At 43.7% G+C, this 24946-nt stretch overlaps 1 protein-coding gene across 1 annotated transcript in view; it reads left to right on the top strand.

Moving 5' to 3' along the window:
* IL1RAPL2 (interleukin 1 receptor accessory protein like 2) overlaps nucleotides 1–24946 on the top strand; it is a 567145-nt gene that overhangs the window by 533811 nt on the left and 8388 nt on the right. The window contains exons 7-10 of the mRNA XM_019487751.2: nucleotides 361–490; nucleotides 6757–6902; nucleotides 13273–13416; nucleotides 18968–19138. Of these exons, the coding sequence (XP_019343296.1) occupies nucleotides 361–490; nucleotides 6757–6902; nucleotides 13273–13416; nucleotides 18968–19138 (591 nt within the window). The remainder of the gene's footprint in view (nucleotides 1–360; nucleotides 491–6756; nucleotides 6903–13272; nucleotides 13417–18967; nucleotides 19139–24946) is intronic.

Below are 24946 nucleotides of genomic sequence, written 5' to 3' on the forward strand. Positions count from 1 at the left end.
ACGTCCAAAGGCTTAGTGACGTTCCTGCTGCCTCACCGTATGGTCTGATCCTTGGGTTGGAGCCCAGGGAACCGGCCTCCTAGAAAAATGTTTGACATTGCTTCCCATTACCATCATTTCCATTGGTTGCCATCTCATTATTCACATGATATCCTGGGAAGGTTTACATGATAAATAGTTCAAGAATTATATATTGGATTTTTATATTGTAAGCCATGCATTTCTTTCTTCCCAGATCTCAAAACTATTTTCTCTTATTTTTGGGGCGGGGAATCTTACAAAATGGAGTTTTCACAGTGTTTCTTTTTCATCAACAAGCATACTAATTGGTCTTTCCAACTTTCTGTATCTTATCTTCAGGTAACCCACTTACCGTTCCCTGCAAAGCTTTCTTTGGATTCAGTGGAGAATCACGCCCCGTGATCTACTGGATGAAAGGAGAAAAATTCATCGAAGAACTCGAAGGTCACATTAGAGAAGGCGAAGCCAGGTACGCTTTGGGGAATTCCCTTTGCTCTTAAGAAAATGGCATGTCCCAAAAGGGAATGGTTAACAGGGTTTTAATTTGAACTGAAAATGATTTCCTTGTCTAAAAAGTGATGGATGATTTGGAACCAGCGCGACATGAGCTCATCCACCTACTTACTTCTGAATAAATGCTAAAGACACAGCGGGTCTCCATGTACCTGAGGATATGTCACCAAATTCCCCAGGCTACTCTAGACATGCCTTTGTATGGTCTTGTTGCCCTGTGGGGTCAGGCCAACTCTCAGGATCTCAATATTGAGCTGTTAGACAAGAGGGTGTAACACAATTGCACATATACAAACACACCAATCAATTAGGTGCATACACACACACACACACACACACACACACACACACACACACACACACACACACTACCAGCTCAGGCACATACACATCCAGACCAGCCTAGGCACATGCATACCTATCACCAATTCAAGCTCATACACACTACACACTAAAAATTAGACAAAAATCAATTGTCAAGACCTGCACACTCAGTACACATACACAGATCACTAATTTGTATCTCATGAACACAATGATATATATATATATATATATATATATATATATACACACACATATATATACACACACACACACACACTCACCAGTTCACACACATACAACCCACCTACACATAGGTAAGTTCCTAACTTGGATGGTATGGTATGTATGTGTGTGCTTGGGGTACCTGGGATACTTGGGGGAAGGTTAAGGTGAGAGAGAGAATTAAAGTATAGGGAGTGAAAGTTGCCAGAACGTTTTTTGTTTTTTTTTAAAGGAAAAAAAACCTGGAGGTTTTGCTACAGTCTGGGGGTTGTTTTTAGCTTCTAACAGTAATGATACTGTCCACTACAACTGGACCTCGTGGCAGCTCTGGGGACATGGACATTACTTTCACTATCGATGTTAATCCTAAAGACAAATGGCTTCCTCCCAGAGATTTCCACCCTGCTTCTCTTCACTAAATGCCGTGCCCAAGCAGCATAAAACCACTTACAGTGCACTGAACACAACTGAACTTCGAGGATTCGTTGTTCCTCTGCATTTGCAATTTAAGAACTCGGCTACCCATTTTGTAACTACAAAAGGGACATGGTGGCTGGCATTTAACTTTTTCGGAGACCTTAGCACAGATCGTATGTGCCGTCTCCTCAGTTTGAAACAACGTTGAAATAAGTAGCGTTCATATTTGGTCGTCTCTATTCCAACTGCACATTCTTGCCCTTAATTAACTTTTCTCTAAAATTCTTACAGCTGGATTTATGAACCCACAGTAATTCAAATGAGTCTTTTCAACACTGAATCTAACGGTTTGCCATATAGTCCTTCTTTGATGCACCATTTGCAACATTAAAGGAACTCTGCTCTGGTTTAACACCGCTTTCTAGGGTATTGCATCTCACCCCTTTTTTTTTTAGACTTGGAAATAAATACTTCAGCCACATAAGAGCTATTTGCACATGTTGACTTCTTAATCGTGAGAACTGCGGTCTCCCTATCAGATGGATCAGATTCCATTTATCTGAAACTACCCCGTACGGCACTCCAGCAGCACTGAGATCAGCCCAGCTCTTCCACTCAGTCAGTTATTGATGTTTTTCCAACTGATGATTATTGATCTTTAGAAGTTAATTAGCGATGGCAGACCCTGTCTGTCTGACGCTTTTTCTACCATGTTTACCATTAGTGCAGTGTCGTGCATGTGTATCGGCTCATACTGAGAAACTTGTAGCAGTTTTGGCACTGATATAATCAGATGAAAGGGATATCCAGGTCTTTTTCCATTGCAAATTATCTAAAGTTTCAACTTTGTTTCCCTTTGCTTCGACAAGGCAAAAAGAATATTACTGAGCTTTCCAAGTATAATCTGAATTTGCTTTTTCAGTCTCCTTGGGTCTTTTATTGAACTTAGTGTAGCTGTTGAGGGGATATTTTTGTACACAGAAGCACGCAACGTCTGGACAAATCTCAGCTCTCTAATCCTGCCATTACTATTATTAATTGAAAGAGAATTAGTTGGAGCTATTTTCTGAGAGCATGAGAGCGCCCCTGAGTTTTCCAAAGTCAAATCCATGGATGTAGTTGGATCAGCAACTGCTGTGCAGTGTGGGTAAGATTTATAGAATAGGTCCTGAGGTGGTTTATCTAGAGGGCTGTGAAATGGTCCACTTGCTTGGTCCACTGGTTTGTTTTGCAGCAGGGAAATCAAGATATCACATCCCTTCTCTGTGAGAAGGGCCTTCTCCTATCACCCACACCTGTGCTCCCTTGAATGAAGCACACCAAAAGTTAGAGGACTGCAAAGAGGGGAAAAAAAGAGATGAGTCCTGCTTACCAGGTGGGTTTTCTACAACCGTAATAAAAATGTCATGTAAATTGAACCAGTCCTATTAAACGAGGAATAATAGTCTTTTAGCCTGCCTGCCGAGTTGTGAATTGCATCTTATTATCAAAGGAGTCCACAGTGAATTTCAATACCAGTCCTTTGCCACAGCAGAGAAATATTTCCAGTGATAAATCTTACTTTTCAAAGCACCTATCAGTTGCTATTTTTTTCCTTCCTCAGACAGTGCCATGGAACAGTTTACAAATCTTTTCTAGTGCTTGCTTTAATATATATATTTGTGTCTGCCCCCCGCCCCCATCTTCACGGGAAGCTTCTCAGTTTTTTTAAATGGAAATAATTTAACTCCTACTAGAATCATGAGAAGGTCTGAATGGAGACATTTTCAATTGAACCTTTATTTTCCCTTCCCGATTAACCTAGCTCTCTGTCTCTTCACCCACGCAAGTCAATTAGTGGGTGCAAAACGCTCAGCCAGGATGCGAAGCCTATATTCAAGGGAGGATACCGAAGTAAGAAAGCAAAATTGCTACTGCTGTTTAGATAATGCGCTAGGTATTTTAAAGACAAGTAGGAAGACTGTGCCCTCTCCTCGGGACCTTTAAATCTAAACAGACAATTTATAAGTTAAAAAAAAAATGGGGAACACAGTGGAATAAAGAATGAGAGGGACTGAACGACGAAGCCCACTACACCTCTTATTAGTTCAGTGGCTTCAATTTGGAGATGTATTTATGTGCAGGTGTGTGTGTACGCTTTCATTGTTCGCGGTGTATTGTTAACAGTTCTTTGAGGGAAGGAATAGAGGATATGTGCACTTTTAAAAACAGCAGCCCAAATTCTTAGCTACATCTGATGAGTGCACAGTGCAACACAGGCTGAGATACTGCCTACAGATTTGTGGACATATCCCATGATCAGGAATCTCAAGAAAAAGCAGGATGAACAAGGATCGCTTCTGAAGGAAAAGCAGTAATTAAAAGCTGGCTTCTCCACAGAGACCTGCATGCGTGTACACTCACTTCTCTACTGTCTTGTCGTTTTTAGACCCACCACCAGTGAATAGCAAATTTGTCAAAAAATTCAAGGTGGGGGACCAGCACTATTCACAAACCCAATCAAAGTCAGACTGAAAAAAAATGCTGGGAAATTTCCATATGAAACAGTTTGACTTTTTATTATAGAAGATATTGTGCTTTGAAATTGAGCTCTTTAAATAAATAAATAAATAAATAAATGTGTGTGTATATGTGTATGTGTGTGTATATATGTGTGTATATGTGTATGGGGGTAAAAAAGAGCTAAATAACTAGAACACAGAACAATATTTTCATGTGTGACCAACCTGATTGCCTTCTGTGGTTGTAGGGAGAGTGGTCTTGGTATACCTTGACTTTAGAAAGGCTTTTGATATGGTTTCCCATAGCATTCTTGCAAGCAAGCTGAGGAAGTATGGGTTGGGTGAAAGGACTGTAAGGTGGATACAAAGCTGGCTGGATTGTCAGCCTCAATGGCTCGACGTCTAGTTGGCAGTTGGTATCAAGTGGAGTGCCCCAGGGGTCGGCCATGGGGCCAGTTTTGTTCAATATCTTCATTAATGATCTGGAAGATGGGATGGAGTGCACCCTCAGCAAGTTGGCAGATGACACCAAGCTGGGGCTTGTAGTAGATGTGCTGGAGGGTAAAGCTAGGATTCAGAGAGACCTCAACAAATTGGAGCATTGGGCCAAAAGAAATCTCATGAAGTTGAACAAGGACAAGTGCAAAGTCCTGCACTTAGGATAGTACAATCCCATGCACCGGTACAGGCTGGGGTCTGACTGGCTGGGCAGCAGCTCTGCAGAAAAAGACCTGGGAGCTACAGTGGACACTAAGCGGAATATGAGCCAGTAGTGTGCCCTTGTTGCCAAGAAGCCTAATGGCATCCTGGGCTGCACTAGTAGGAACATTGCCAGCAGATCGAGGGAAGAGATTATTCCCCTCTATTCAGCACTGGGGAGGCCACATGTGGAGTAGTACTGTGTTCAGTTTTGGGCACCCAGCTACAGAAAGGATGTGGACAAACTGGAGAGAGTCCAGCGGAGGGCAACGGAAATGGTTCAGGGGCTGGGAGACGTGACTTCTGAAGAGAGGCCGAGGGAACTGGACTTATTTAGTCTGGAGAAGAGAAGACTGAGGGGGGATTTAATAGCAGCCTTCAGCTCCCTGAAGGGGAGTTACAAAGAGGATGGAGCTGGACTGGTCTCAGTGGTGACAGATGACAGAACAAGGAGCAATGGGCTCAAGTTGCAGCAAGGGAAGCGTACGTTAGATATTAGGAAAAACTTTCTCACTAGGAAGGTGGTGAAACACTGGAACAGGTTACCTAGAGAGGTGGGGGCATCTGCATCCTTGCAGGTTTTTAAGGCCCAGCTAGACAAAGCCCTGGCTGGGATGATATAGTTGGGGATGGCCTTGCCCTTGATCAGGGGTTGGACTAGATATGACCTCCTGAGGTCTCTTTTCAACCCTCATTTTCTATGATTCTATGATTCAGGTTGAATACAATACTTCCAATTATTTTTTATGGGTTTTTTAGTTCACTAAAAAAAATCCATTTGGATCAAGCCCAAACAATTATTTAGAGGGGTTTTTAGGGGGTTGGGGTGGGCTTTTTGTTGTTGTTTTTTAGCTTAGTTTGCTCGTACAGTTTTAGTCACATTGCTCAAGATGATTCATGGGAAGTCAATGCAGAGTTCTCACCGGCTGCAGAAGGGCCAAGGTACCATTCTGTCTTTGCGTGTTTGGACTTTTTTTTAGGTTAAAAGCTTAAGATTACTACACTTATTTTCTTCCCAGAAAGTGTGGCTCTATGTATTCATAAGTCTGGTTCAAAATGCCAAAGCTTAGCAGCTGTACACATCTTTTAATGTTCTGCCTGAATCCATAACGCGTTTAAAGGAATTAGTCATGAGCTCTGTCCTGCTGATGAAAAGCAAGCAAAGGCCTAACCCCATTAGGAGCTTCCTGGCATTTGCTGCCTTTGTGCAGCTCCACTATAATGTCTGTTATCGTTTCCATGACTGATCCCATTATAAAGAGTTAATTTTGCTGAGATTTTAATTAGCAGCAAAAATGCTCAGGCCAAATGCATCTCCATTTCCTAAGAGAGCCCTTTTTTAGCTGATCTCCCAGACATAAGGGAGTGAGTAGTTTTGCTTCAGTTTTAAATACATTTAGAATAATGGTTTGTTTTATCCTAATTGTGATCTGTCTTGATTGTTTTTACAGTGTGTGAAAATTTGCTGATTATAATAAATCTAAGCCTGGGAAACCCTGCAAACTCACCAAGTGTTTCTGATTAATGCCCCCGATATCTTCTCTGTTAGCTGCTTTATTCCTTTCCCTGCTGCGTGATTTGTAGACCCAGATTTGTTGAGCATATTGTTTACCAACAGAGAAGGAAGACATTCCTGAGTTTAAAATATATCAATAGAATATTAATAGAGAAATTAGACTTGATTCACCAGACACAGGATGATTTAGATGGATGAAACATAAGCACAAGTTGGTGTCTGCACACAGAACAGGTTTTCTTGGGAGATTTTTCTTTTGTCCAGAAATGATGCAAGTTCAGCCTTTTCTTGGAGCATTTAGTAGTTTCTGTCAGAACCAAGAAATGCAGAAACGCACAGTAATTGAGGCTGATTTTCCAAAAGTTAAACTTTTCCAAAGTTCAAAAATAGGCTAGAGGCCTATTCCTCTGCCCCCAAGAGGTAGCCAGCTCTGCCACGTCTCCTCCATGCTGTCCATGTGGAAGGGCCATCGCATTGTGTCACACGTGGACAGTCTGACCCCGTCGCACAACTAAGAGGGGACTTTATTCTTCCTTTCAGACTCCTCAAAGAACATCTGGGAGAAAAAGAAGTCCAACTAATGTTGATCTTTGATGCTGTCGAGGAGGCGGATCTGGCTAATTACACCTGCCACGTAGAAAACAGAAATGGGCATAAACACGCCAGCGTTCTTCTGCGCAAAAAAGGTATTTGTCCGTAACCGCCATGCACGATGGGGTGGTGTAGGGGAAAGTCAGGCTTCCTTGAAGTCAGTGACAAAGCATGCACTGGTGCCACTGGGGCCAGGCCTTTACTGTATGCACTTAGTGAAGTCAAAGTAAATTTAAATCATGGCTTAAATCTGCTATTAAAGGCAATGCTTTTTAAAAGCTTGAGTGAAGTAGGCTGAGATGGTTCAGCTCTGGAGGTGAGGTTCTTGGCTAGTGTAAATAGTTCCACCAAAATGAATGAAGGCTTTACCATTTAAACCAGCAGCAAGTCTCGTCCACAGAGTTTGGGGCATAAACTCCATGTTGGTACATGATCGGATAATTAATGTACATTTCCTATAATGTAATGTATTTCTCCTTTTATGCATGTTCACCGTTCAGTCTGAACACTTTAATCAAAGACATGACAACTTTTTAGCAGAACAGGAGCAAAGACGCTTCTGTAGCATGTGGACAGTTACCGCCCCACTGAGTTTCCTTATACTTAAGATTGGAAATAGTAGAGATGCCGTTGTCAGGAGTTCTGGTTTTCAATTGTCCAAATGAGTCGTGTCTTTTATTATATCCTGTATTTTGACTAAGCTATCATCACAAGAAATGTAACAGTAACACATCCTACTGCTTCTGATACTGCTAGTGTCAGCAGCCTCTCTTAAGTCGGGTGATGGCTAGGATCTGTGCAAATCTAAAATGCAGGATTTCAACAGGAACCAAAGCTGTTAAATTGTCAGTTAAGACCTGGCTGAGAAGAAAGGTAATTTCCCATTTAAGGAATGGAGTAGGAAAAGTGCCGTGGTCTACCCGATCAGTACCTAAATTAATCAGACAGCAAGCAAAGACTTTACACCAGTGGTTTTCTCAACTTTGTTTGTACCAGGACCCATTTGCGAACATCAATGGCCGGTCCTGACCCAGTGCCCTCACTCCCCACCTGTTGCCCCCAGCCCCCTAGCGTGTGGGGCAGGGGGGGCCACGAGCAGCCCCTTGCAGGCTGGAACACTGCCAGCCTGCACGGGAAAATCCACGGCTTCCCACGTTTCTCTCCTCTAAAGGAGAATCCATTTTCAAAGTTTGTTTGCAACCCTTTCATATATTCCTGCAACCCACTTTTGGGGTATGTTCCCCCCCCCCCCCCAGGTTGAGAAATGGTGCTTTACACTATAAAAATTGATACAGACCATTCTCCGAATAGGGGACGCACATTGGTGATGAGAAACGTACATTCACGAATATTTCCAATACCAATTATAAAGACATAACACAAGCCTGGCTCAAAGAATCGGTAGTTATCACTATAAAGGATTAAACTCCACAGTGCAAAAACATTCTCCTTTTCCGTCTATTTAGCACAATAAATAGGAGATGGATAATCAGTAGATCTCTGTTGACATTGTTAAATGTTCTGCTGTGTTGGGTATATTAGAATAACAAAGCGAGTTTATTTATAACAAGAAAATGCCGACGCTTCAGAACGCCGGTGAAATTATGTAAGAAACACTGCTGAATACAGAAGTTGGAGTTGCGCCTCGGTGAAGTTCACATCCTGGTGCTGATTTTCAGGCCTTGCCTCATGCACTGCTGATATTCTTGCAGCACCCCTTGCTGCCCGTCCCATTGTCTGAGTGTTTGCATATCTACAAAGTACTAACTAATATTTAACCTGAATTGTCCTTGTTGCATCTTAAGCTAATTATGTCTTATCCCATCTGCTTGTCAGGATGGGCAGAGCATGGACAGTATTAATGATGGTCGTCCAGCTCTTATTCCCTGTGCTGTCTCAGGGCATGCCTGTACCGATGGTGAGACACGCACCTGAGTGCTTTCAAACCCAGCCCTTTCAACCCTCTTTTTTTGTAACCCCCCTAATTGATCAACCCCTCTTAATTCTTGAGTTTCTGTAGGTACTTTTGGAGATCCGGAAAATGGGTATTATGTCCATATTACATATGTGGAAAACCAGAATATTTTGGCACTGAAGAGTTTAATAAGCTTCATAGTGATGACCATCTAGGACACTGTCAGCAAAGAGCGCGGCACCTTTGCTTACAAATTAAACACGTACAGAGATTGCTTCAGATGTGGACATGCGACCACACACAGACACAGATGTGTCCCAGGAAGATCTTGGTCTGTTCACAACCACATTTGTCTTCTCTGACATCCTTTGAAAACTCTTTATGACTTGCTTTGTTACCATTTAAAAAATATTTTCCATGCGGCGTTTGCCTCCATGCTGCCTGTTCTTTGGCAGTGTATGAGGCAGAGTGTTTTTTCAGTCCTCACCCACCTGCCAACAACTTCCCTCCTCCGTGAATAATAAAGAAATAACTTAGATTCCCCTTTGGGTGAATTTGAAATAGGCTGACAAAAAGTATCTAAGTACACTACAAAATGAACACCTTAGAACACAAATAACAGCTCCTGACAAGCTGAATCGAATCAATCAGCGTCCTGAGTGAAAAGACACGGTAGGTCTATAGATGAAAGGAAATAGTGCAGCAATGTTGGCTCAACACTCACTTTCAAGAATGTGGATTTCACGTAATGGGAACAAATATTATGTCTGACGTTGTACCTACCTGCAAAGAAATCTATTGATTGTAATGCAGGTGGATTGGATTTTTATAGACCCCTTTGTGTTTAAACCAGGTCAGTGCTACAAATAATAGTTCCTTAAGTACGACATAATCTTGCTGCCTTTTCCCCTTTACTATGGGTGTTCGGTCTAATAGCATAATGCCCGAATTCTGATATCCTTCCTAATGCCGGACATTTTGGCTGCTGGTGTTCCCTTCGGTATGAATAGGCAAGCACAAAATCCCTACTCAGCGTGAGTAGGTCTGGCAGAGTCTGGTCCTAATAAAACCTATCTGAGTGGATTTGTTTTTGATAGATTATAGATTAGCTCCTGAACTGCACTGGATTTGGAGATAGGTCCCATGGTGCCGGGTCCGCCATGGCTGGAACAGCCCAAGTGAGTAATTTAGAGTACAGAAAGGGATTGCTGTACCCTCCTATGTGGTTTTGAGATGCACTGTATGCAGAGGTGGAGAGTTCGGGGCCCAGAGCAAACAATGGAGGCAGTTGTGAGACTCTGGCCCAGCGCTTACCTAATTCTCCAGGCTGGATCGGCAGAAAGATGCTTGCAAGCTGGAGAGAGTTCAGAGGAGAGGAAAACAAACTGATCAGGGAGCGAGTTGGGCTGACTTACGAGGAAAGATTAAAAGAGCTAAACACATAAGGCGAAGCAGCAGTATTGGAAGGGCCTATGTCTGAAGAGGGTGAATTGCAAAAAGAGAATAATTTAATGAGGACTGTGGCAATGCACATAGGTGCACTGAAATGAATCTAAGAATGAAAGAGATGACGGATGCGCGTAGTGTCATCTGGTGCTGAACTGCGACAAAATCCTAACCCGGTGACATTTTTCATGCAAAGGGATTTAGTGTGAACATTTTAGATGACCCACGAGTTAGGTCCTTGTCAATTCAGAGGTCAAAGCCTAGATGCTTAACATGTGCTCAGATGTGGGAGACGGAGAGACCAAGAGCCAGACACCCGCCTCTCCAACTGGAAGCTGAGGGAAGAGAAGGAGCTGGAGGTCTTTATCCATCTGTCTCCATGGCCCTAGTTCTCTGCCTGTCCAGCCCTGCAACCGATGCGCAGTTTGGGGCCTCGGCACAATGGAAAGGCAGGGGGACGTGTCCCTCCGTCTTGGCAGCCCTCCTAAAAGCCTTCGGCACTTACACTTCCTGCCTACAAGGTGCGTGGGGGCTGCTGACGTAGTTTTTTGCAGAAAACTTCAATTTTGCCCCAAATCTTTCTCAAATATTATTCTGGAAAACAATTCCCAGACAGCTCCACTTTTTGTGGTCAAGCTAGTTCCCTAGGTTGGACTTTTGAAGTTAGGTAGGAAGTTAGGTAGCACTGCAAAATCCCGTGTAAAAACAGTCCTACATTTTCAAGAATAATGACTGGCTAGTATAATACACCTTTCTCATCCATTATTTCTGTGGCATCTATGACTTCTTGCTGGAGAACAGAGATGCTGTATGTTTGGAATAGGTTGATGGCATCTGACTGATTCTTATTGACACAGGAAGCATTGCAAGGTAAAATTCACCCTAAAAATGCATGACAGATTTACTTTTGTTTTAATTCAAAATTGGCATGAATGACATAAAGATTTATGGCTCTTCAGATAATATTGATCCCAGCAGTAAATACCTGCACTGATTGTGTAACTAATATGGGTTGCTGCCGTTCTTAACGGCATCAGATTGTCTTGTGAATAGCATGCAATGGGAATGCACAGCAATGCCAAGCGTGCTACTTTCTATGCTGTTTCTGAGAGAAGAGTTTGGCCCGATGGCCAGAACCTCCAGGGGCATCGATACATCATCATGGGTGGATTTGTTAACGAGAGCCAATTTGAAACAATACACAGGGCTGGGACTCAGGCACCCCACGTTGATCCTGGCTGTCACTGGTCTGTCTGCTGGGTGACTTTGAACAGATGACACCACATTTCTGCACCTCGGATGCTCCATCTGTGAAATGGGCATGATGCGACTGACTTTCTTTGTAGAGCACTTTGAGATCTGCAGGTGAAAAACTAGACGTGATTACGGTCAAATTTGAGTTTTCCTGACACAATGCCCACTATAATCGATAAATAGATAGGCATGTTCTGCTTCAGTGGCTGCAAATGCTCAGGCCTTGAAAATCCACATATCTGGGCTGTCTTGGACCAGACCAAGAGGAAGATTAAACAGCCAGGAGCTCTCCACAGAGGAAAATCCTGCCAATGGCCACAGATCAGTGCATTAGGAACTGTTAATAGCATTGCTTCTCTCAGTTCAAATTGCGACTGTAATTCACAGGGAGAGAGGAAGCGCCTCGGTGGCTTAGCCAGTCAAGCGTTCATTGTTGCTTGGGTTTGGTTTTGGTTTCCTTCAAATAAAGACCTCTAAATTCCTGAAAGAGCACAATGATTCTTGCAGCTATGTCAGGTAAAGAGCACAGTCTTAAAACCCTTCACGAGACTCATTGGAGACGAAGGTGAAGTCAAGAACAAAGTAGAGACAATGATTGATTTTCCTTTCCAAAAGGGAAAATATATTTATCTCAAATTCTCCATTAATTTTCTGATACCACTTTTCCATGCAAGCAGTTGTTACAAGGATGTCATGTGGCTTCAGCAGCAGGGAAGATTGTTCCTTTGATTACTATAAATGGTTTCTAGGAGACAATGTCCCCATTACAACCGAGCTGTCATTCCTTGGGAAAATGTAAGAGTTTCAAATTTCTTTTCATCCCACACGGGAACAAACAATTAGAACTCGGAAACTCCCCACAGACGCTGAAATTTCCCCAAAGTTTTCATTTCAGCAATATTTGAACTACTTTTTGAAAACAAATTCCTTTTCAGTGTGGTCAAAACGTCTAATTTCAGCATTATGCTCAAGACTAAAATATGCAGTGCTAATGTCAAAATGGTTATGTTGAAACAAGGACCTTCAAGAACTTTTCATTGAAAAATTTGGCAAGATCAAGACAGTCCCATAAAACTGTTTGATTTTGTCAAATCAGCATTTTCTAACAGGAAAAAAAGGTTCCGCTGGAAAATTTGCAACCTGGTCTAGGTCCCATTAACATGTCATCCATGGTTCATGCTAAAGAAAAGCCGAAAAACTCCTGACCTAATGCATCTCAATATTCAGCTCAGCTAAAATAAAGCGGCACTTAGCGGCATAACCTACAGTCCTGCTTTCTTGCTGCAAGTTAATACTTGACATTAAAGAATATGCCCCCTAAACATTAAAGTCTAGGCACTTGAGAGGTTAAGCCAGCACTTAAATGAGCTCAGCTGAGGCCCTGGCTTTCAGAGCAACTCAAGTCAACTGTTGGCTTTGTAAATATAAAATGGTTTAGCATTGTTTTGGGAACGAAAGTCTCCTACATTAGGGTGAAATACATCTCATATAATTATTCTCACATGCCACATACAGTATTTGATATACTGTGCCAAGACAGAAGATAGAGTCAAATTCTGCAAGCTAATTAAAGATTGATTAGTCCTCTGTGTAAAATCACTGCATAATTCGCTCATAGAAGAATTATGATTATAGCCTCAAATGCATTCTGGATGGCAGTTTTAAACTGGCAGTAGAAGAAGTGAATGGGTAAAGTTAAATAATGGGAAATGAACTAAAAATTAGGCAGCCTTACTTTTATAACAGTCATAATGAGTAGTTGCACCTTTGTATGTGCAAGAGCACAGTGAATTAGAGCAGTTAAAGCCGGGAAGGCTCATAACCTGTCTGTCTTTTGCTGCTTATTCTAGACTTGATCTACAAAATTGAGCTGGCTGGAGGACTGGGAGCTATCCTGCTTCTGTTTGTTTTGCTCGTGACCATCTATAAGTGCTACAACATCGAGTTAATGCTGTTCTACAGGCAGAACTTTGGAGGCGATGAAGCTGCAGACGGTAAGCCGTTTCCCGGGAAAGTCGTATTGAAGAAAGCAATATTGTGGTTCCCTGATTCTGAGGGACCTTGCTTGCAACTGGAACCATAAGATACCTACCACCAACTGATGTCTGAAGTATTTCATGACCTTGCAATATAAGGCCTTCAGCTCTGTTTGAAGGTCTTTTGGTATCAGTGGAAGCCTGTTCACTTTACTGGACGTTGCATTGTGTCTTCGAGTTAGGAAGGTATCCTGATGCCTCTTATATGTGCATTATTGATTACAAATTGTGAATTGATTACTCAGAAGACCTGCTAAGATTAGTTCTTTTTGCCAAACTTCGCCATTCCATTAATATTTCCTGACAGCACATTCAGTAAAAACATGTCCAGCCCGAGCTGTGCTATAAAATTGAAATATTTCTTGCCAGACGATTTCCACTATGCTTGCAGATTTTTAAAAAAAAAGGCCAACGTAATATACTGTAATTATTTCTGGTAACTAATAGACAAGCGCCATTTCTTTCCACCAGACACTAGTTCAGACTGTGAAAATAATGCTAATATGTGGGTGTTAGAGCACTGGCTGGGCTGGAGGTTTGATGTAGTGGAACTAGGGGAACATAGTCATAAGCCTAAAGTTAAGTATGTATTTGAGGTTTTCTTGATGAGAGCTTTAATTGCTAGAAAATGATGCATCCTTAGTCTTGAAATCAACTGTAAAACTGGGGTAACTAGGGGTGAATCAGGCCTGTGCATCTTACACTGGTTTAGCCGATTCTGCATCTGTTAAAGATTTGAAGTGGCATATTCAAATGTCCCTGTGTCACTTAGAAGCAGAAGTACCACTGAAAGTGAATATTGTTCTGTCATGTCAGCAGTCTTAAAAGTCCCATGCCTAAAAAAGAATATATTTGAGAAAGGGGAGGGAGAAAGTTCTCTTTCTTGTTGTGCAAAAATAACCAGTCACACAGACCTAGTGCTTATTCATGAAGTATCACCAGTATCAAAATAATAATCCTTTCTAGTGAGCCAAGGGTCCACAGACCCCTGGGGGTCTGCAGACTATGCCTAAGGGGTCCACGCAAGATGGGTGTCATCAGTCGAAAGTATGTGAGGACCCACATTTACAATACAAAGGGGTCTGCACTTCTACTTGACATTTCCACAGGGGTCTGCACCTCCATTCGAATTTTTTTAGGGATCAGCAAATGAAAAAAGGTTGAAAACCACTCTAGTAAGTTTATTGAATAAAGGTTGAAGACCACTTAATGGAGCTGTTAAATGAAACCCCAGCCTGAGTGGAGTCACTGTAGTGTGCTTATTGAGTTCGCTAGGGTCACCTCTTGGCTTCTGAAGTGTGGGACGCTACAGAGGAAGCAAGAGGGGAAATAATTGCACATTAGAAAGAGAATTCAAATTGACATTTAAATATCACGACACAAAACAATCCTCTTCCTAGTGTTCAGCACAGAAACTGAATATCCAACAGCATAAATAGTGGACCAGGTTCCTTGTTGTTGTAAATGTGTGCAACGATAGCAACTTCAATTGTGTACGGGCAATTATTTCCAATTTACACCAGCTTGGTGAGTGGACCCAGGTGGCAGCCTCCCATCTATGGGTCCTGTTGAGTTGGGTCTCCAGAATTCAAGTTGTTATATCTCATTTTCATGTATTTTTCTTGTTTGATTATTTTCTCATTTCAAAATGAACACCATTTCCTGGTAGTTTGGAGAGTTCCCTTGGGGTATGTGGGCGATGTTGTGCAAATGTTCATTTGAAGCCTCCCAGTATACTTCCACCCAGCCTGTCTGGAGCTGTTACTTCTTAGTGCCTTATACGAACCTGCAAAGCCCTCCATGGGGACAGAGCATTACTGAAGTTGGAGCTTCTGACAGCTGTGTTCAGGCAGAGATCCGGCTGCGGCACAGCGTTCTCGATCCATCTTGATTTCTTATTTATTTGTTTAAAATAGTGCATTTAGAGCTAGAGAGATTTGTTTTACTCGGCTACTGAAAACATCCCGTGTCAGTCCTATTGGATAATTTCTCATCCCACGCAGCACGTAGCTGTATTTTGAAAGAAAACATTTTGGCAATGCTAAGGATTAAAGGCTTCATTCAGAGGAGAAAGCAGCCAGCCCTGGAAGCCATCTAGAAACTAAAACCAAACAGCACTACATCCAAGATACAGAGCTAACAGCAAGTTAAGGGGAAGAGGTCTCTAGAGACACACAGTGCACCTGATGCCTGTGGCTCATGGGCCCCTGAACCATAGCAATGAAAATAAGTACAGCTGTGCACGCACGCACGCACGCACACACTCACTCACTCACCATTGACACCTACTGACTTCAGAGGGGTGGGGCTGTACCCAGTTTCCCAGGCCATTGAAGGAGGGAGTCTGCTAATTAGCTACATCCATTCTGATCTATCCAACTCCATCTGGACACACTGACATTTCCTAGAGTGTTATTGCAGTTACAAATTACTTTTATTCTGGGCCAGAGTATCCGTGGTGTGCAACCACGGCTGGGATGCGCAGGAGGCCTGGGGCATCTGAGCACACACGGCCTCCAAGCTTCTGAAGTTTGCAATTATGAAATACATGATTTTCTCTGAATATCATGTTAGATTTAGAAACAGCTATTGGACACTTGGTAACCTGAACCGTAAAGCCAAGCTATGACCCCTGCATAGCCGACCACACTAGCCATCCATGGGACTTGCTTCCCTCCCTTTGCAGAGGTCTGAAATGTTGGCAGTAACATCTGCTTCCCTCATTCCTTGCTGGCTGGCTTCTCTTGAAATCTTTTGGCAGGCTGCATTCTTGACTGGTGTGGGGCAGATTTTGGATTTGCTTTTGGAGATGATTGACTTTAACCTTTTTGCTGCTATCCCTTCTGCAAGGCTGCCTGCAATCAGTCATTGCCATTTTAGCCATCCCTCCCCCTTTCCCCCCACTCTCCGAAGAGGGCTGTCACCTGAAATGCAAAAACCTTCCACATGTCCATCATCTTAGCTGTCCCCACCCTTCTTCCCCCCTTTCCCCCCAGCAAAAATAAAAGTTGGCACCTACGGCAGATTCCTCTTCTGCTATCTGAACCCTTGAAGGAAAGAAGCAAGACCCATCCTCCGCTCCTCCACCCCCTACCACCCTCCCATCGTGCCTCTGTGTTCCTTATAGCAACTTACTGGCATCCCTTAGAATGAGGACTCCTCTACTGGAAAGCTGTGTTTTAAGTGTGAAATCACAGCCAGAGATCTTGTCTGGTTTTGCTCATAAACAACAGTGAATCAGATTTGCCTAATGAATGATAAGAAAACTGTTACCTTGATTACAGATGCACTGGTAGGTTGGCTACGGATAAAAAGAGGCAAGAGATGAGTACAACAGCCCAATCTATTATTGTTTATACCTCCAAAGTGATCTCCATCTAACTACTTATGTTAGCATAGTATAGAGTTTCATCTATACCATCCGGAGACACTTAGGAGGGGTGAGGAGGATGGCCTGCTAAGTGGCAGTAGATTGCCTTGGACCCACCAGATTCTCTCCCTCCAGCCCATACTCCACCTGGCTCACTCTAACAAATACTGATTGGTTCATTTACATTTCTTCGTTTTGCTGATGTCCTGAGAACCAGAAAGACACCCTTCTTCCATGGCATGGGAGGTGTTAACAAGCTAGGACTTATGTCCTTGTGAATATTAGTGCAACTCCGTCACCATGTTGGAAGGTCACTTACCACTCTCTCGTTTTCTTTTTTGCCTTCTTTTATGGTCATCTTGCTGCTTTACCTGTTTTAACAGCTTATTTAAGAAGCATATCAGAAGTGTACCTATTATTGCTAGGGACCTACCCAAATTAAGCCAGCAGACAGGTGATATCATAGACCAATCACAGTGCCAGCCCGCAGTTTCGTGAGCATACAGCGGCGCCCCTCCTCTGCCCCCCGCTGCTGATTGGCCCTGTGGTCCTGCCCCTTGCCTTTTGTACAGCTCCTCTCCTCACCGCTGATTGGCCGAGAAGGCTGCCCTTCATACGGCCTTGCCCCTTATTGATGGAGAGGGGTGGGCTTCATGAAATGCAGCCCCTTCACCCAATCAGCAATGGAGGGAGCCGCTGCTGTCTTGGCTGCTCCACTTTGTGTCCTGTGGCTTCTCCCCCACCAGCAGGTTGCAAGACCAGGCCGCAGCAGCCACTGGCTCCCGCTGGGGAGCCAGCATTTTATTTTTAGTAAGTTGTTTTTTTTCCAGCAATTCTGTTGAAAATTGCAGAAACTGCCGTTTTTCATGGTTTCCACGAAAATTACAAAATTTCAATTTGAGTAGGTCCCTGATTATTGCACAAGCACATCTGGTACATTTGCTTAGAGTTGTCACTGCTACTAATATTCTTAAGCTAAAAGTATAATATGCTATGCTTGTGCTGTTTATCATAAGGCCTTCTTGTATGAGATTCCCAAGCAGGCTTTTGCTCCATGTGGTTTGATCTCAGTACTGGCTTAGCTGGGCATTTTAATTGTCTCCTTCATTTTGCTGACAAGCCAGCTGTAATATCTGCAAAGGCTCAGTTTGCAGTCACTCAGAAATAGGCTTTGGGGCCTTCTGTTTTAGTTATACTTTTGGAGTTGGCCTTCATCCCCTGAAAGTGGCCATGGCTGGCAACCAAATAGCCATCGTTTGTAGAGCATCAGTGAATAAATAAGTTTGTGGTTGGTTATTTATCTTCCTTTCACAGAAAATATTGATGAGCTTTAACTCTGTCCTAATGAGCTTTTTTACGTGCTATTATTCATAGATAATTGGAGTTAATAATCCCATTTTCACATACTTTTGTCTTCACTACATTAACTGTTTGATTTTTCATTTTCTGTAAGTAAGGACAGCTTGTTAACTTCACTGCAGGCTGATCCATTACAGCTTGATTTTTCCCACATGAGCATGGGAAATTGAAAAACCTGGCTTCCCAGACTATTTCTGAATGTGTGTCATGTAATATGGCACGCTCTTGTTTCATCTTGAAAAGCATTTGGTTTAATACAGTGGTTTGTAACGTTAGTACTGAATAACCTGCAAATACATATCTGTATTCTTTCCCCATGCAAAACTCCCACTGACCTCCCTGTTGGCTGTATGACGTATACATAGTGGTCTGAAATAAAGACATTTCAAAGGGGTTTTTTTGGAAAAGACAGTGAGAGAGTCAACCCCTTGCATATCCAAGAGTAGGTGATGGCCTGTTGCTAAGCCTACTTCTTTGGTATGGGGAAGATCCATGTTAGATATTTTTTCTCCCTGATTCAGACTACTGACTTCCATGTCCCAGACTGTGGGTTAATCTGGAGTACATGAGTGTAACTCTCCTGTTTTGTGTCTATCCTGGATCTGAGAAACCTTTACGGTTGGACGTGGTATAGGTATTCTCAGCACAGAGCCATTATCCAACACAAGACTTCTCAGCTGAAAAATGTGGCTCTTGACCATGTCCAGCCGCAATGCAAATTTACATCTTAATAGGATTCCTTCAAACACTAACTGTGAATGCATTTTGGTTTGCTTACAGACAACAAGGAATACGATGCCTATCTCTCCTACACCAAAGTAGATCCAGATGCACTAGACTGTGAAAACAATGAAGAGGAGCAGTTTGCACTTGAAATACTGCCAGATGTTCTGGAAAAACATTATGGATATAAACTCTTCATTCCAGATAGGGACCTGATCCCGAGCGGGAGTAAGTACTTCTGAACTTTGGGCTTAATTCTCTCTGATGCAGTCATGGAGGCAAGTGCTATGCACTAAGTCCCGTAAGTGGATAAGTACAGTTCCTTCTCTTTACAAGGCTGTTTGCAGAGCCCACAGAGCAGCCTGACTTCCACCTGAGAGCTGGTCCCTGTCCCAGAGAAGTCAGTGCTGTTCACTTCAAAGGGAGTAGGACTGGGTCTTACAAAGAGGAATTTGGCATAGCTGTAGACCGTAGGAAAAAGGCTCAAAGTCAAATGAAGGTAACTCAAAGAGAAGCAGCCAAGGAAGGGTAATCTATACATTTCGTTATCTATTTAATCGTCTGAAATGAGATTTTTCTCAATAATCATTCAAAAAAGTTCCTGGTGATTTTTCATGAAGTCTTCTATCTTTTTTTGCTTCTATGGTGAGCTTGAGGTATAAATACTTACCCTAGTTTCCAAGTTAATATTGCATATGTGATTTCACAAATTAGATTTGTGTCTGTGTGGCTCCTTTATAACGATGTTTACGCTGCATACATGCTGCTAATTTTTCGAAGGGCTGCATGCAGGCCAGCTACCTGCTTCTGTTCTCCAGCCCTAGATAGTGAACCATGGCTGTCCGTTTCCAATCCGTTTCACTGCAACGTCTGAATATTCTGCAGGCGTGTACTGACATCTGTCTGACACGTTTATAGCTGTGGTTATAGCATCTCTTTTTCCTGATGTGTTTTAGGATAAGTCAAAGAGACATGAAATAACGTGCAGAATGTGGGTGGATTCTCCATGCACACAACGTTTGCATTTATGCCGTGTGTTTTTGCCTAATGTGTGAGAAGCTGCCTATGTGCAAAATGTGTATTTGCAATGTGTGTACACTGTTAGCTTCCACTAGACATGTTAGAATAGGGGATGTCCATGTCTGTGTGTGTGAGTGTAAAAAGTAAACACAAAAACTATATTATGGATACCTTTATGGGGATGTACCGGGCGCCAGGTCCCATGCTGAGGCAGCCAGAATCCAGTCTGACTGCCCTAGCGCTACCATCCTCCACTGCAGATCCCAGACATTTGAGCACAGCCATTCGTAAAAAATCTGGGTCTGTGAGAGGCAGGGCCATGACTATGTCCTCCCCCTCTGCCAGACACTGGGGCTAGGGACAGACATTAAAAAAGCCCAAGTCTGAATTGATTCAGTCTTTGCAGGTTAGTCTAACCTGCGTAGATTGAACCGATTTGCAAGTGAATAGATATTCCCTTTCGATTTGGGAAATGCAGGCACATGCAGTAGCTCAGGTAGAGTTGGGGGACACTAGAGCGAATCATCAGCTGGAAGGAAACTGAGCTGGGGGGGCAGGGGGGCATAGCCGGGCCCCAGCAGGCCTGATTATGATTGGGGAGGGATTTAAACCCCATCCTTGCCTGAAGGGACCCCAGCCAGCATGTGTCTAGAGGGGGTGGGGGGAAGCAGCCCTTGCCAGGGGTCCCCAGCCCCATTCACTGCTCCAGCGGCAGGAGCGGTGGTGTGGCTAGAACCCGGTAGCCCAAGGGGAAGGGAGGGTTGAATCCCCCCATTGCAAGGAGAGGGCACCATGGGCACCACCAGGCTCAGCTTGTGCACCCAGGGCCACTCGTGGCCCCGACCCATGCTGAAGATCCCTTCAGGCAGGGCCTGCACTGCAGCACCTCGGCCGAGTCCCTCGGAAGAGCGGCGAGCAGCACCCGAGGCAGATGCAGGTCCAGCTGCAGGGAAGGGGCAGGCGAGGAGGGATGTGACCTTGCTGCAGGTGTGGAGGGGGGGTGAGGGGGAGCCAGGGCTAATCACAGAGCCCGACTCGCTGCTGCCTCCCACTGCGGCAGCCTGGCCCAGGATGGGGCAACCCTAGGGGGCGGGGGTCAATGCCCGCCACGTCCCACCTCCAGCCCCATGCGGGGGCTGCAGTTTGCAGGCGGACTGCAGTTGTCGCATGGCTCCCTACCTCCTCCCTCTCCCCGCGACAGGAGCAGCACAGTGAACCATCGCGGCAGGCGGAGGTGAGGGGCATCTGTCACCTGCCGCCTGCTCGTGGCTGTGCCAGGTGCTCAGGGTGGGCTGCCGTGGGCCAGTCACTGCCCATGCCCAGGGGCCTTGGTGCCAGGTTGGATCCAGGTACGGCTGTGCATTGCCTTCCCCTGCTGCTGCCCACACCCCTGGCCCGCGGCAGCCTGCCCTGAGCATCCAATTCCTCCGCAGGCAGGCGGCGGGTGACAGATGCCTCAGCTCCACCTGCTGCAATGGTTTGCTTCACAGCTGCTGCCAGGAGAGGGAGGGGGACAGGCAACCACGCTCCAGCTGCAGTCTGCCTGGGGCTGGAGGCAGGAGGCGCCCCTAGGGCTGCCCCCTGCCCCCTAGAGCTGCCCCAGGCCAGACCGTGCTGCCACAGCCGGAGACAACCGTGAGTGCAAGCTAGCAAATATACTCCTTTGTGGCTTGAAAGTGTTTCAATGAACACGTGAGGAATTCCTGCAGGGAAATACAAAATTTTTGTATTAAAAATCATAGTGGACCTAAGCACTAACAGAGATTATAGTGAGCAATATTCTTTCATATCCAGTCAGAACAGCAGGGTTTTTACTGTAGCAGTTGTACCGTGTGAATTAAAAAGCATTTAAACGCAGCCTTTTAATGATAAACATATTGGAAGTGGAGGTGTATCTGAAAGGACTCTGTTTCTCCCAACTGCTGTAGTCACCAACGTGATATTTTATTTTTGTCTATTTTTATCATTCAGACACTCAGCAAATACTTGTCACCTTTCTGGGTATTCATTAAGCCTCTCCTGAAAATGTAGGGTACCTGAAAATGTCAATTCTCATTTATGAACATTCATAGATTTAATATTGCTTTTCCCCTCTCCCTTCCCAGTGCTTCAGTATTATGAAAGGGCTTGATTCTGTCATACAGAGCCTCAAGAATGCTTAATCAAACTTAATGACAATGCAGAATAAAATGTGTTGGAAATGAGCATGATTTACGTACTTTGGATTTGCAGAGGGGAAACTGGGGAGGGGTTGAATTTTGGGGGGAAATACTGGACTTTCATTAAAAAACAAGAACAGTTAGACACAGACCTATCTGCCACGGTATATGGAACATACCTACTTCTATCTGACCATGCATTGCTGGGGACCATAGTGCATTATGAACAAACCAGACAACGCACTGCAGAATAAATACTGTACAAGAACGCTTTATAAGCTAGTATGCAATTTATTTTTTAATGAGTTTCTTAGATGCAGGAGACTTGTTAGAATATCAGGCTCTTTTGTATATACTTCTCCAGGGTTTCTTTTGGAGTTTTTTGGGGGGGAAATGCTTGTTCTTTCATGCATTGTATTTGGTCATTTTATGGTGTTAATGGCATTTAGTGTAATGTAGCACTTTCCCACGTACAGTCTGATGTCTTTCATCCTATATCTTTGTTTTGTGTACTTAGATGTGTAAGATCCCAGTAGCAGGGTAAATGATGTCTTTTTTTTTTTTTAAGCTGTTTGTTTCAGCTAATCTCTGCAATTTTAAGGTGCTGCCACAGGAGGGTGCCCATTATGGTTCTGATTTGCCTGCTTGAGGCAATGCATACAGTGGCTATTTGGATGTGTAAAAGTGCAAAAGGATTGTTGGTACAAAGTAGCACTTGCTTCAGTAAAATCAGTGGACAGGATTGATGCTGTTTGTATCCAGCTGATTCTTAACTAGCTTCTGAGGAGGGAAAAAATACTGTATGCATGTACATGTACACACACACACAGTTTTTTTCCCCCAAAAATAGCTACTGGAAATTGCAGGGTGCATTAAATATAAGAAATACAGTAAGAGCAGTTTCTGCTTGTTAGTGGGTGAAAGCAAAAGTAAAATCTGCGTGCAACTTGCTGGCTGCTGCTGCTGCTTAGTTACTACAAGGAACGATCCTTTTTTTTCTTTTCATTCTGTCTTTCAAAAAGAAGATGCATATTTTATTCCAGGGTGCATTGTATGTGAGAAAATACAGCTGTCCCTCTCTATGCATAAACTATAGAGAAGTGGGCTAACTATGCATGGGGCTGTGGCAGGGCCATAACACGGGCTCAGACATCCAGGTCCCCAGCACCGAATTCTCCTGTTGAAGCAGGAACATCTTACAGGGCCATCTGTGTTGTATCTGGGTCATGCATTTGCGCCCCCACTCCTCTGGTCGTAACAGGGGAAGAGCATGAAATGGGTGTTGTTGTACAAAGATGGTAGTTGAGGCAGCTCAGACCAAAAGGGATCTTCTGTATTGGTGAAATGCTGGTCTGCAGGGGCAAAATGGACAAGGGCAGACTGCCAGGCTCTGATATCTGTGCTGTGTAGTGCTTGAATGTCCCCATAATACCACTGCAGGGTGTACCTGTGAACTGTGCCTTATCTGGGAGCACGGTGGGGAGAAATTGGAAGGAGCTCAAGCATGTCAGTTCTCATCTCTACCTGATTAGGGTCCGCTCCATTAAGGAGTCCAAACTGGAGCTGCCTGGCACTGGTTTTCAATATCTTTGACACTAACTATTCCTCAGAATTAGGGAGGTGGAAATGGCTGCTCTGCCCTGCTTAGTATGGGGACGGGAGGCATTTGCCCAGTACACATACATACCACTGTGCCTTTCTACCTAGAGAGCAGGAGGAACAGGTAGGAGATCTGCAGCGAGGAGCAGGGATATAATATATCATGGACAGGACATAATATAGGAGAGCTTTTTAAATAAATATCTGTGCATCTCAGCTAAAATGATGTTCTCCGTGTCCACAAAGAACAGCAACGATGCCCAGATTTGGAAGACAAAGGTGAGAGTTTGTATGCTATTGTGCACAGGTACCTAAAGAGTCACTGAACGTGACAGCCGTACACCATTGTGATCACTAAGATCTGGTTGCATGTGGCTATCAAGCATTTCTAGCAGATCTGATTTCTTCCATTCTACAATTTCTTCTGCTTAGACCAGAAAACCAGCAAGCTTATACTTCTGACCCTGTGTGCTTTCTCTTGCTGAATTCGTTCTTCCTCAGTTCCTGCAGAGCAGTGATTCTCACCCGGGGTGCCACGACACCCTGAGGTGCCTTGAAATCCTTTCAAGCATGCTACACAGAGTTAGCCCTGATAGGGAGGTGTGCAAACATGATTCACAAGACAATCCCTGGGCTTTCAAATAGGAATCCCAAGTGTTAAAAACACCCTGCCCTGTTGTGGGCTTTGTGAGTTCTTTGCAACAGAAGAATTGCTCTCTTATTTTCTGGTAGCCAAAAATAACTGAAAAGTAAGAGCTGACACTTTCCGAGGGATGCCTTGAGTCTAACAAGGCTGAGAACCGCTGCTGTAGAGAAATAAAAACCCCAAAATACAGTGAGGTCGGTGTTTCCAAATGAGTCTTGGGGAGTTAAGTTACACATTTACCATTGAAATTCAATCAAAATTGACTACTTATTATCATATTTTCCTTTCAAAACCACAGCCTCTCTACAGTTAATCCCCAATTTTAAACTAGATCTATCAGCTGATGTAAAATAATGGAAACATGGAGGGATTTTGGAATTATGATTGCAAACCCAAGAAAAATAAAGACAGGGGAAGGGAAGCTCTAGACACCAAATGAAATGAAGAATTGGCTAACTCATGGCAGCTTGATCATTTTATTATTTGCATTATCATAGTGCCCAAGAACCTGGCTTATGGAAATTACTCAGGAACTGAGATGCAAGCCAGACTGACCTGCCATTAAGAAAGTACATGAAACCCCTATTTATTCAGTCATCTTCAAATTACACC

This window comes from Alligator mississippiensis, chromosome 8, assembly GCF_030867095.1.
Source record: "Alligator mississippiensis isolate rAllMis1 chromosome 8, rAllMis1, whole genome shotgun sequence".
NCBI classification, from domain to species: Eukaryota; Metazoa; Chordata; order Crocodylia; family Alligatoridae; genus Alligator; species Alligator mississippiensis.